The sequence below is a fragment of the Polypterus senegalus genome, chromosome 15 (assembly GCF_016835505.1).
Source record: "Polypterus senegalus isolate Bchr_013 chromosome 15, ASM1683550v1, whole genome shotgun sequence".
NCBI classification, from domain to species: domain Eukaryota; kingdom Metazoa; phylum Chordata; class Cladistia; order Polypteriformes; family Polypteridae; genus Polypterus; species Polypterus senegalus.
In genome coordinates this window covers 86,774,984-86,789,745 of record NC_053168.1, presented here as the reverse complement: position 1 = coordinate 86,789,745, position 14,762 = coordinate 86,774,984, and the positions used below count along the sequence as shown (strand labels likewise).

The 14,762-nt window shown below is 36.9% G+C and overlaps 1 protein-coding gene across 3 annotated transcripts in view; it reads right to left on the bottom strand.

Moving 5' to 3' along the window:
* runx1t1 (RUNX1 partner transcriptional co-repressor 1) overlaps positions 1–14,762 on the bottom strand; it is a 161,489-nt gene that overhangs the window by 62,290 nt on the left and 84,437 nt on the right. For all 3 annotated transcript variants that reach the window (XM_039736443.1, XM_039736444.1, XM_039736445.1), the window contains exon 2: positions 1,372–1,509. In XM_039736443.1, the coding sequence (XP_039592377.1) occupies positions 1,372–1,509 (138 nt within the window). The remainder of the gene's footprint in view (positions 1–1,371; positions 1,510–14,762) is intronic.

Sequence of the window (14,762 nt, the reverse complement as noted above, 5' to 3'; positions counted from 1 at the left end):
CTCCGGCCCCTTCTTACATTACATTACATCTTGCCTGAAGAAGAGGCTGGAGTTGCCTCAAAAGATTGCATACAGGTATTGTCACCTTTTTAGTTAGCCAATAAAAGGTATTATTTTGCTTAGCTTTTCACTTCATTCATAATGGCTAACACGGTAAAACACCCTAGTACTGCTTCAAATATTTTTAATATTAGTATTCAAACTCTAATCCACCTTAATAAAAGAACATGTTTCTGCACGTGTGTCTGTGTTTCCATCTGGGGTTATGCCACTGTTATATGCCATCTGGTAAGAGATTTATAAAAGCAATGCTAATGTTTGTGATGTGTCATCTGTTGGAATCAAAAATGCAATGCATTTTAATACTATATGCCTTACAAAATACATTCCAATGGATGGCACACTGCAACCATTAACATTGAATACGTTGAAGTCTGTATTGATTACTTGAGATTTTAATCAGAAGGAAAACCTATTTTTGTATAATATGACAGCCCTACTCCATCCAGTGCCTTATTTTTGACCTTAAAAAGCATTTTTTGATTTTTAGTATTTCTTATTACATGTTTATTGCTGATTAACTCTGACTCTTGGCAATTTCTTTTTGCTTTGTATACTGAAGGTTAAAATGTACTTAAACTAAAGTAATTTTTAGAAGCAATCCCTTCATGTCCATTTTTGTTGTGAATTGTTTTCTGTTCAGGTGTTATATATTCTGTCAATCCATTTCCTTAGAATTTTATCCCTGCTAGCAGTATTTGCATGTTTTTTTCTGCTTGTTCAGCCTTGTATTTTTTTATGTTGGTTGTTTTACTATGTCTGATCTTCCATGATTGTAACACATACTGTTGAACAGAAACTCTGTACAACACACAGCAAAACAGAAATAAATAAACTTCTATTCACCACACCACAATATGCTGATACATTTTAAAGTGGCCAATAAGTTTAGGCTCCTTTTAAAATGAGACCTTCCCACATTCCCTTTCAAGGCACAGAGGCAATACAAATTTAAAGGCATTGTTCACTTTTTTCTATAGAAACAGATAATCACCATTACATACACATTAAATAAGATTATCATATAATATCAGTCCTCTCATGTATCACTGCTACTAAATAACCACATAAAGTGAGCTTTAACAATGCAATTTTAGACTGAGTAAGAGAGAAAGCATATTCTGAATCTAGATTTTCAAAATGAAATATATACTAATCAATATGTATTAACACTTTTTGAATTCTGGCCACTTTGTAAAATCTATAAAACAGCAAAGAGATTTTATTGCATTTTTGGAAAACCTGGAAACAAAACTGAAATAATTAAAATGGACCTGATTAATCACTAAGAGTAGATGTAAATGTAGTTACATGTAGTAGGGGTAAAAGAGCTGGTCCTTGGAGCTCCTTGGGTACTTGGAGGAGGTGGCATTGTGGGTGGAGTCAACCTGGATTGTGTCTTCACATCAGCAGGTGAATCTGGCATGGTGGAGTGCTTCTCAGTGCGATCTAAAAAAAGAAAATGGAAAAAAAAAATGTGGTTCAAAACTTGTGTTACTACTTTTTCTTTTGGCAGTCTAAGCAGTGATAGAAAATAATACAGTAATCTTAAGCAAAAACCTTTTTTGAGCAATTTATAACATTTATGTGGGCAACACATTTCCAAATTGAACCCCAATCAAAGCGTTTCTAAAAGGTGTGCCTCAGATGGTGCTGCCTCATTAGCACAGCAGCAGAATTATAGTTTGTTCTCTGCTCTACTGTAGGCAGATGCTTCCTTTGGCACAAGCAAAGCCCTGATCACTACTGTCTATTTTAATGTTCTGACAACTAAGAAAAATATAGAAAAAAAAGAGGTAAAGTAAAGTAATTGTAATGAATCCTGCACAGACATTACGCCCTGTGAAGCCTGGTGCTCTCAATTGCAGGTGAGGCCATGGTTGATGATATACTAGTTTTCAAATAATTCTCCAAGAAAACACCTGTTGCCCAGTGCTGCTTTTGTGTATACAGTGCAATTTCATGCACAACTTTAAAGCTGATACTGTGCTGAGAATGGGAAGCACTGGTATATCAAGACTGAAGGCTTACTTTTAATATTAGTTTTCCTGTTTATTAGAAATATACATTGAATAAATGTTAAGACTAGGGTTACAAAATAATAATAATGCTTAAAACCTTTCATAAACCCATTACTTCTGATTAGTACCTGATATTGTTTCCTTTTAAAAATTTTATTTTTATATATAATCAGTGGCATAAATGTGCAGAATATATTATCTTTGGTATAGGGGCTTTGGGGTGCTATGGGGCTGCTGCTTAAATCAGTTTTTGTCTTTATTTTTGAAGAATAATTTTCATTAGAATACTGTTCAGTGGAACCAGAAAAAAGTGCAAAACAAAAATGTATTTTGTTTTTTCTATTTTTTTTTCTTTTAGCCTTTCTTTGATTTTATTATTTATATACACAATGCTACATGCATATTACACTGTTAAAATGCCCATGAAAGGGATACTATATTAACCCTATTTTAGAAACTGAGTTAGTAAGACATTAAATTCCCAGTATTTGACACACATTTATTTAATGAACAAATGAAGAAGAAAAAAAAATACCATTAAATACTGTTGATGGATTTGTATATATATATAATTTTAATGAATTATAAACAGGTGGTTGGTTCCTGCCTTGTGCCCTGTGTTGGCTGGGATTGGCTCCAGCAGACCCCCGTGACCCTGTGTTCGGATTCAGCGGTTGGAAAATGGATGGATGGATAAACAGGTGGTTGTAATATAGAAATAAAGATAGTGCATGTAAAGTGAGTGTAGTTACCCCTCAAATTACATAACATTATATTGTCAAACCTGCTTAACCAAGTTCAAGGACATGGAGGAGATAGTGTCCTTCACAGTAGTACCATGCATTAAATCAGCAATCTGTCCTGGATCAAGTACTACCTCATCACAGGGATCACTCTCACATATTCACACACTTACACTGGCTCAGTTTACAATTACCAATCAAACTAAGACACTAGGATATGGGAGGAAAGTCCCCACAGTCATACAGTGAACCTTCAAACTCCATATACTGAGTAAAAATGCATGGAATTTGAAGCCAGTATACTGGAGTGGTGAGTCTTTAAAGTTAAATGCTTCACAACTGCGCTGCATGCTCTGAGCATTATGTACTGTATATAGATAAATTATACTTTCCGTATAACAGCTTATTTTTCCTCTAATTTTTCAACAGGAGACTTAGTCTTGTAGTTCTTGTTAGTATGACTATACCATGCAAAATACATTACTTTTTCTACAAGAAACCACGTATTGAATGTGATATAATTTAGCATGAGTAATAGAGCAGTACTGCCTTTACTAAGATTACGGCCTTGATGTATAGGAGGAGGGACGTTTTGTGCTTCAATGATCCTTATAACTATGTTGTCAGGAAATGTGCATTGCTGGTTGGGTTACCTTGGAAAATTTCATTGAAAGTAAAGACCTAGACAAAAAAATCCATTAATGACACTTATGATAAACCCAAATAAATGGAAGAGAACCTCACCAAGGACAGGGGTATCATGACTCACTTCTGGAGCCAAGCATGACTGCAGAGTGACCTACATAGCTTGTTTGAACTCAGTCCAAAAAGCTGCATTGGCCTGTCATGTGAGCTCACCATCCAGAGGAAGAATGGTGAGGGTTGAATGCAGTGCCTTATGGGTGACAGGCAACAGTGGGATGTATCTAAGAAAACTACATTTTGGCAATGAAAACTTGCTATTGGGAAATTAATGTAACTTCTCTGATGTGGAATAAGCTGGAACCTGTGCAAAAGTGTGAAATATTACCAGCTATATATAATTGGGTTTTTGTTTATGTCCAGCATTGAATCTGGAGCAAACCTTATTGATCAACGGTGGTCTCTCTTCCATTTGAAACTGCACCACAGAAGAGTCACAGGATGGTTATGGGTATGCTCATCTGGGTGGCATACTGTAGGAGCTTGTTTCAGTGGAAAACTCAGTGGAGTTTTCTGTCCTTTAAACAACATTGGATTTGCTGATTACAAGAGTACCATCAACTGATTGTGTAGTCCTACTGGGAGACTTTGGTGGTCATGTGACATCTGTATGGACAGGAACAGTCTGCAGCTGAGTATAGTGTAGCTAAGATAAGAATCAGCACATGGTCTTTTCCAGGAAAAAAGTTGATTGTTCTCTACAAGTAATGGGTGACCAACTGTCCCAAGTGGAGGAGTTCAAGCATTTTGGGACGTTGTTCAATGAGTGAGGGAATGGATTCATGAGAATGTTCAAGGAATCAGTGCAGTAGGAGCTGTTTACAGAGATTGTACCAGACCATGAAGGTGAAGTCCTTGGATGAAGCGTCAGATTTACCAGGCAGTCTACATCCCAGTCCTCAGAAGCTCACAAGCACTGGATAATGATCAGACAATTGAAAACAGGACTCTTAACCAATGAATAGGTCTGAGTAAAAATATTGATTTTCCAGTTAATCAATGTTTTTCATTTAATTGATTCTAAATTGATTCTTAATGTCTCAAGATTGATCTAGTTCTCTATTATTATATGTAGATTTTTGGTTATCTTTGTTTTTTTTGCGTCCGATCCAGTAGATGCTGCTAATTTGCCTATTAACACTAGAATTACCAGAGCCTACGAAAAACTCGTAATTCCGTCCCACCTTAAACTGCTTCTTAAATCCCTTCACACCTCTCCGCCAGCGCCCTTTGTCTTCTAAATGTGCTGATAAAGAGAAGCCGGCTATTCCATCCCCCCACCAATTTAGAACGTGCACGAACTTCTCTCAGCTCAGGCCTTGATTGAGTATCTGGGAGTGAAGTGGAGTTTTAGAGTGGAAATAATAGATCGTTGTTTGGAACACACGCATTTCATGTCTGTTCCGTTTCTACAGTAATCTGTGTCAACACATTGTTAAAACAGAAACTTTTTTATATTCTAGTATTAGATGACAAAATGTAGGCATAAACTATATCATGTATGAAGCCTGAAGTCCAAATAGCAAAGAAACATTTTCACAAGAATAACACAATTGCACTTTTATTCAAACATATAACTGCAGAAACAAAAAGCCGCCTTAACATGCGACATTGACACCAGTTTACTGTAACTGATTCCGTGGTTCAATAGACTCAGCCCCCGCTTGGGAATCAAAGGGGTCGCGGGTTCGATCCTGCGCCCTCCGTTTTGAGAAGTAAACTGCTCTTGTCTTACTGTTTTAGAATAAAAGCATACTTTTGATTTCAGTCTGTAACAGCCGGTGCAGTTTATGATCCTTGTAAAGGTTAGCTTTTTTTTTATTCACTTTTCACTCTCTCAGTCGCGCTCAGAATCAATCCATACAACCCCATCTGACACGGCTGTTTTCACTAAAGACGCGCTATAGCTCTGCAGTGTACCACGATGCATACTAACGCACAATCACCCCGGTTCTGACACACAAACGCTGGCGAAGCTGCCTTCTTCGATCTCACCGTCACTTGCTTTTCGCTTTATTGAGTGTTCCTGCCAGTCCCCGCATGTTGCTGTATGCTTTTTCTTTGTACTACAGGACATGCAGAGGAAAGAATGGTAAAGACCAGTAACTTCGCGCTATATGCAATCATCAGACACTCCCCATCTGCCCATGTCGCTCAAGCACAGGAACATATATTGGTGTAAAAGTATAACAAAAGTGCACTTTTTCCATCGCCTTTTCCTGTAAGAAGCAGTGTACACACTTCTCTCTATCCAGCATACAGCAACATGCGGGACTGGCAGGAACACTCAATAAAACTGAATAAAAAGAAAATCAAGTGACGGTGAGATACGAAGGCAGCTTCGCCAGCGCCTGTGTGTCAGAACCGGTGGGGGCGTTAGTATGCATCGTGGTACAACGCAGAGCTATAGCGCCTGTATTCTGTTTCTTTTGTACTCAGGGCACGCAGAGGAGAGAATAGTAAAGAGCAGTAAGTTCGGCGCTATATGCAATCATCAGACACTCCCCATCTGCCCGTTGTTTTGTTATACTTTTCAATACTTTTATACTGCTCAAACGGGCATGCTCAAAAAATACACGTGTAATGCCACGAAAAGTGCACGCAGACACTTCATTTCGCAAACAAAACAAGTGCACTTTTATTCAAAACTACCTGTATAACCAAGAAAAAGAAAGCAAGTTACAGTAGGCGATTGATACGACATCTTGCATGGTGCAATGCTAAGAAGTGCAGATTTTCATTCCGTGCTATATAAAATCATCACATTCAAATATTAACAGTTCCCACACACCCAAGGACCGTCCTTCCTACATTTACGACACGTGTACTTGTTGCAGTGTACACACCTCTCTGTGCTATGGTTTCTATTACACTGAATGAGCACCTGACACTGTACTTTCTTCCCTGGGGGAAGGTCCCGATCAGAGAATTTCCAGTTCCTGCATAAATTCACACCCGATCTGACGCTGTTCGCTTTCAAATAATATTGCATTAGTGCGATTATATTTTCACATATATTGTCTCTTTCTTTCAGGTGTGTAATAGAAACCACAGCATAGAGAGAAGTGTGTACACTGCTTCTTACAGGAAAAGGCGATGGAAAAAGTGCACTTGAATAAAAGTGCACTTTTGTTATACTTTTACACCAATATATGTTCCTGTGTTTGAACGACACGGGCAGATGGGGAGTGTCTGATGATTGCATATAGCGCCGAAGTTACTGGTCTTTACCATTCTTTCCTCTGCATGTCCTGTAGTACAAAAGAAAAGCATACAGCAACATGCGGGACTGGCAGGAACACTCAATAAAACTGAATAAAAAGAAAAGCAAGTGACGGTGAGATACTAAGAAGGCAGCTTGCCAGCGCTTGTGTGTCAGAACCGGGGTGATTGTGCGTTAGTATGCATCGTGGTACACTGCAGAGCTATAGCGCCTTTAGTGAAAACAGCCGTGTCAGATGGGGTTGTATGGATTGATTCTGAACGCGACTGAGAGAGTGAAAAGTGAATAAAAAAAAGCTAACCTTTACAAGGATCATAAATTGCACCGGCTGTTACAGACTGAAATCAAATGTATGCTTTTATTCTAAAACAGTAAGACAAGAGCAGTTTACTTCTCAAAACGGAGGGGCGAGGATCGAACCGCGACCCTTGATTCCAAGCGGGGCTGAGTCTATTGAACCACGGAGTCAGTTACAGTAAACTGGTGTCAATGTCGCATGTTAAGGCGGCTTTTGTTTCTGCAGTTATATGTTTGAATAAAAGTGCAATTGTGTTATTCTTGTGAAAATGTTTCTTTGCTATTTGGACTTCAGGCTTTATACATTATATAGTTTATGCCTACATTTTGTCATCTACTACTAGAATATAAAAAAGTTTCTGTTTTAACAATGTGTTGACACAGATTACTGTAGAAACGGAACAGACATGAAATGCGTGTGTTCCAAACAACGATCTATTATTTCCGCTCTAAAACTCCACTTCACTCCCAGATACTCAATCAAGGAATGAGCTGAGAGAAGTTCGTGCACGTTCTAAATTGGTGGGGGGATGGAATAGCCGGCTTCTCTTTATCAGCACATTTAGAAGACAAAGGGCGCTGGCGGAGAGGTGTGAAGGGATTTAAGAAGCAGTTTAAGGTGGGACGGAATTACGAGTTTTTTCGTAGGCTCTGGTAATTCTAGTGTTAAAGGACTTCTATGGAAAAAGAGTTTTAGTACTTGTACTTCATATAAAGTGGCATGTCCTCCTTACCTAATATCAGCGTCTTCAACATTGAAAAAAAAAAGCAAAAATCTATACAGAGTACTTCGCACAAACTGGCATGTCCTCCTTAACTGAAATTGGTGTCTTCGACCCTTAAATCAGATATGTGGACTTACTATGGATTCAAATAGTGCATTGGTAAAGCACAGCTGGATTAAAGTAAAGCAATATGTAAGCTGTGCAACTCAGAATTTAAGTATTGTGGTTACACAATAAATTTGAAAAATCACTTACCAAGACATCACCCAGAAACACTGTCTCAGTCAGCATCCAAATGAGCAGAGCCTGAACAATCTATACTGGAGACAGCATTTAACTCCAAGCTTAATGTGTCTCATGTCCAAAAATAACAATCTATTGCAGTTTTTATCTGTAAAGGTATGAGACCCTACACTGTTATTGACAATGAGGGCTTTCGATAAATGATACAGGTTTTAGAACTGTTGTATACTATACCAACAGGAAAGCAAATGAATGAACTTATTGACCTAGGATTTATTAAGATCTTAAGGAAAGTATTGCTGCATCTCTCAGGTCAGTGGAGAGAATAGCCCTAACAGCTCTGACAGCTAAACATCCAGGGCAGCTGAGTCCTATATGACAATCACATGTCATTACATTAAAAACGACTGGGCACCTACAGCAAATCTGTTGCAGATGAGTGCTCTGCATATCAGTCACACCAGCAGCAACCTCGCTACTTATACTAGTATGCAGAGCTGTTCCAAAAACCTTTTCAGCATCTCTAATGCGCCATTTCTTCGCCAAACCACATCAGTTAGAAGTTTGAGTGTTGGCAAGTACAATAAACATTGCTTCTCTTTTAGCCTGTGACTATAGTGGCTGCACTGCTACGGTGGAAAATGTTAGCAACGTGCCTTACCCGAATGAGCAAGCGGGCAATTGTTGGAATTTTCAGAGCAGCACTAAATTAAACATGTGCGCAAAGCTGCCAACATAAAGCAGATCTATAAGCTGTACCCCATAGCTCATAGTAGCAGAGTTCTCATTCTCAATGGCTGTTTGTCTTTTATGTTCCAGAGCCACTGTCAACAAGCCTCAGAATCAGATCCTTGTTTTAAAACACTTCAGTTTTTTGTCTGAGGAGGAATTGTGAAGACACATTTTTTACTCGTGAGCAACTATATGTGTAATTTGTAGAATTATAGAAAGACACAAATCTTCCTGCTGTATCTTTAATTTTGACTAATTCAAGATTAGTTTTAAATGTCCAATAGGAAAATAAATTTTGATAACAGGTTACTGAATAACATATTTATTGTTTAAGAAGCAACATTTAATTATTTTTAATAATATTATTTGCTAGATGATATAGGTATTTTATAAAGTAAATGTCATTCCATTGTATTAAAACAAGAAGCCCCCACATAAAATGTGTGGAATTTGATATGGTGATAGACATGTGTACTAAATTATGATGAATTTTAAATGAGTGCAGTGCTGTCAATTTTTTTTTTTTTAAGGACAATGATATTTTGTTCCACATCTTGCAAATACTGATGTCATACTGTTTTGAATCGAATCAAAATCAAATCAGGACATCAGTGCCAATACCAAGCCCTACCAATGAATGAGGGGGAAAGGCTGATCTTCAATTCAAAAGCACAGAATTATGGGAATGTGCCTTTCCTGTTTATGTTCCATGCTGATTTTCAGGACATAACTATTAATATTTTTTGCAAAAAATGCATGTGTTCTCCACATTTTAAATTTAACTGGATAATGGACATATGAATTATACAACATAAGTGATGTGAGAATTTTTTTCCTTTTTCCATGGACATGTCTCACATAGTTTGCTGGTGGATAGAACTAGGTGCAATCATGTTTCATTATAACCCTTTTTTCTTTAGTTCTACATGAAAATATGAGTGTTTTTTTCTCGGCCATCAAACTACATGAGGTAGGTTACGTATAAAAAAAATATAATTTTTGGGTGGAATATTTATTTTAAACCTATCATGGAAAACCAGCAAAGACCATAGCCAAATGAGTAGTTTATCTCAGTGCTACAGCAAATTTTCTGAGATTGCTGTTTCTACGGTACTACCTGAATTACAGTGTAACTTGGAAATTAGACTGAAACTGTATTTGCAAACCTATATCCAAAACTTCCTCTAACAATAAATTGTTAAGCCCCAAGCAAAATTTTTTTCCTCACTATTTACATTCTCATACATTCACATTCAGCCAAACCGTAAAGGCCTTCCTTGAGTAAAGCGCATACAGCATCCATACAGTGTGCCAAAAAGGGCTATCTGCCAGAGCTAGTGGAGAGATAAAGACTGGGAATTTCTGCGTCATCTGCTTCTCATTCAGCTAACACTCACTCTGAACTGTTATAGTAGGAAGGCTGTGCACTAGATGTGAAACACATGGGAGCAGGCTGACAGGGACAAAGATAATAATCTGCCATTTAAGAGTTAGTTCTGCTCTCACATATAGTACTGACAGGACTTTCTAAAACAAGCACTGTATTTTTTCTCCTGCTTATTTTAATACAATACAAATACAAACCCACGCATATGAATACTATGAAAGCATGCCTCTATTTTAATGTTACACTCTCTCAAACAAACACATAAGCTATCTAAAACACACTTAAGTCATGCAACCTTATCAAGTCAAAGTGAACTTTGTTGTCATCTCAACCATATACTGTACAAGTATACAGATAGATCAAATTGCGAAGCTCAGGGTCCACAGTGTAACAACATGACATGCAAATAATAAATTAAAAATAGAATTAAAATTAAAATTTTAAATTAAAACACAAACAAGACATTGTGCAAAGACCAGACAAAAAAGTAGCAGCAATATTGATGTGTAATTAGCGATATGAACATTGATGCAATGTATTTTATTTGCAATCTAGATACCTAAATATAATCAATAGACATGTAATATAATAAATAAATAATATATAAAAGATATAGATAATACAGAAATTATCAGTGTATGATAATAGTTGTTTAAGACATGTGTAAAAAATGACAGGTTAGAATGTTTCACAGCAGAAGGATATCAAGAGTGTCAATATATTTAAAGGTCAGTATGAGATTTTCATTTCTTTTCTACATGCACACTCGTCTTTGCAGGAAAGTGGCTTGCATCATTTGCATGTATAAAAGTTCTGTTTTTAGAGGTGGTTGAAGCGGTGTGGCTGCATGGTGTTAAGGAGTCTGACAGCTTGGGGGTAAAAACTCTCCTGCAGCCTGGCAGATCTGGCTTTGATGCTGCAGTATCTTCTCTTAGATGGCAGAAGTGTGAAAAGTTCATGTGAAGGATGTTAAGGGGTCCTGCAATGCTACAGGACTCTGTGGTGCCTTTGTTGTGAAGTCTGCATGTTTTTTGTGCTCACATGGGTTACCCATGAGACTAGATGCCTCTCAGAGACACATACTGTCAGGCAATCAACTGCTCTACATTTTTCAAATTTGATTATAAAAGCTTGAAACTCTGAATCTTGAAGAAAACCAATATTCCAACCATTGTAGCTTTGTGCATTGGACCAACTAATGCTAAATTCAAATTTGCATGTTTGTATCTAAACCAAGTAAATACCTAATTGGATGGATGATTACAAAACCCTTAGGTATAATGTATGTTATTTTATACAGACAGACATTTTAACATATACTGTACTTGTTTTCAGAACTTGTTACCCAAACATACTGAAACATGACAGAGGGCTTATCAAAAATGGTGCAAAGACTGCTAAACTTAAAAATATCAAACAAAAAACACCTGCATCAAATAAGAAATATGGCAAACATTGCCATATAGAAGTGGAAAAGAAAATCAAGAAAAATGGAATTCCAGAAATCAAACAAACTTATCCAGTGCATGTAATAAAGTAACAGTTCTGCTCATTTCACCCTCCAAGTCTTATATAGCATTGCCCATGGTCTTTTAAATGTATACATTTACTTAAATTACATTAGGTCATTTTGGTTCTTCTAACCATTTAATTAACCAGCAAGATATAGCAGGTTGGATAATGGATGGATGGATACACATATGATTCATTACTGCTTTAATACTGAATGCGCCTAAACATACCACAGACACACATATTTTATTGTTCTATGTACTTTCATGGAGTTTAACCTGGAAGGTACCTTTTTGGTATTACTTTGCTTTTCAGTGAGAATGTCATCAAGCACATGAATCTCTATTATTAATGCTATTATTGAGCTAAGCCATTTCATCTGAAGAGTTACTCTGTTGTTAAAGGAATACTACACAGTGAAACAATGTGCACGCTACGAGTTTCATAGGTTAGGACTGTAGTTTCATTTTTTATGAATGTCTAATGGTAGCTTACAGTTTGTCTCAAGCTATCTTATAAGGACCATGCAGCCATGTCTTAAAAATAATTGAAATGCCCTGTTCTCTTCTGTGATTCATCAAGAAAAGAAGACTGTACTTCTCCTGTTAGCAGAGATAAGCATAGAGTTCAAGGACAGGAAAGGGGACACTGAGATACCGCATAGCAATTCATGCATTACTTTGCCTCTGTAGAGATGTCAATGGTCTACCCATCATTTTTGTCACCATCTAATTCTGCTAAAAGTTTTGAACATTGTCCATCAAGCTACCTGTTCTCTTTACATATTTGTGCATCAAAGTTTGTTTTGATTTAAGTATGTTCCATGCAGAATGCTGTCTAGCATTATGCACTTTTTTGACCCCCACCATTGTTAATCTGTCCTTTTCACCTTCCCTTGTACATTTTCTCTAAATTAATTAATAAAGACAGCTGGACTATTTTAGCCTAACAAAAAGCTGCCTGCACAACTGAATTATTTCTGTAGATCATACTAGTTTGAAATATTCTGCAAGTGTGTACAAAAGGTACTCATGGACTTCTGTAAATAAAAATTAAATAAAAAATATAAATAAAAATAAAATAATAAAATTCAGTATTTTTCTGTGGAAGTTCCCTATGCATATTGTTTAATTCTAGATGATTTACTTACTAATATCATGAAGGATGCTGTTTTGAAGTAATTTAAAACGCTGAGATGTTTACTATTGACCACAAAATGATTGCTTCCTGTTCCTAAAGCATTGCACTTTACTTTATTGAAAGGTGACCTGTAAATATGATTAAACTGTACATTTAGCTACTATACAACATACCTTCAACTATTTTTTGCTTTTAACTTATTAATTTGCCTGTTACAAAACTACAATGTAAACGTTAATAAAATGTCTAATCTGCATAATTTTTTTTAGACTATCCCTCTAGGGTCTTTGAACAAAACACAATAAAGATAAGAAATAAGTAACAGTGCAAATTTCAGATCTTTCCAGATTGTAATTTCCCTCCACTATTTAGAAAGCATGCTATCAAGTGAACTGCTGAGTTTGCATTGTGATGATCTAACATTTCATTAACGAGAAGCAATTTTACTTAGAGTATATTAAGACTACAAAAGATAGTAAGCAAGTCTGTGTAGTGTCTCTCCACACCCTGGAACACATAAAAAAGAGGGTGCATTTTGTCAAAGACCAAGTCCATTTTGCCTCTCTTTGCCTGTGGATTTGTGTGTTTCTTAAAAGCAATCCTTCACTACCCATTAAATGGCAGGGAACACTTGCTTGTTCCTCCTGAATCAACTACAGTAATCCCTCGCTATATCGCACTTTAACTTTCGCGGCTTCACTCTATCGCAGATTTTATATGTAAGCATAACTAAATATAGAATGCCGATTTTTCGCTGCTTCGCAGGTTCTGCGGACAATGGGTCTTTTTACTTCCTGTACATGCTTCCTCAGTTGGTTTTCCCAGTTGATTTCATACAAGGGACGCTATTGGCGGATGACTGAGAAGCTAACCAATCAGAGCACGCAGTTAAGTTCCTGTGTGCTGAATGCAGTGTTAACCAGGAAGTCTTGTCTCGCTCATTCAGCATCAACGTGTTTCGCTGTGTAAAGAGTTAACTTTGTGCTCTTTTGTGTTTATCTTTGTGCATAGTCAAGCCCTTCATTATGGCTCCAAAACGATCTGCTCCTAACAAGTCTAATTACTAAAATAGTATTTTTACAGGAGACCCACTTATTAAGTAAGGATCAGTTTCAGCTACACAGAGACTAAACTGGCCAAATATTCTATTCCAGCTTTACAAAGAAAACTAGAGGTGTGGGAATTCTTATACATAGAACAATCTCATTTGTAGTGACAGATGAAGTATCTGATCTAGAAGGGAGATATGTGATTGCCATGGGTAATTTATTTAACTGTAAATATTTATGCGCCCAATGTGGATGATAGAGACTTCATCCGAAACGTATTTGTATCCATTCCCAATGTGAACACTCATAAAATTATAATGGCTGAGGACTTTAATTGTGTTTTAAATCCAGACCTATATAGGTCTCCTGCATCAGGGGTGATTACATCTAACACCGCAAAAACAATTACACAGTTTGTAACCGATCACAACTTATCAGACCCCTGGAGATTTCTAAACCCAACCTCAAGAGCTTATTCCTTCTACTTACCAGTGCATCACTACTATTCAAGAATTGATTTTTTATATCGATAATAACTTCTTACCTGCAATTAAATCTTGTAACTACGATGCTATTGTTATCTCTGACAATGTCCCTTTGATCATGGAGCTAAAAACACTTAGCCCCACATACTTGCAGATGGTGTCTTAACCCACTTTTATCAGCAGACAAGAAGTGTATAGAATATACAGCCAATACATCCTCTGAGGTTTCTGCAGGAGTACCCTGGGAAACTATGAAGGCTTTCTTAAGAGGACAGATTATCTCATACATTACCCACAAAAATAAATTGGAAACCAAGAAGGTATCAAAGCTAATCAGTGAAATTACCAGAATAGATCAAGAACATGCCAAGTGTCCAAATGAAGCACTTTATAGGAAAAGGCAGGGTCCACATTCAGAACTCAACCTCTTGACAACTAATGAA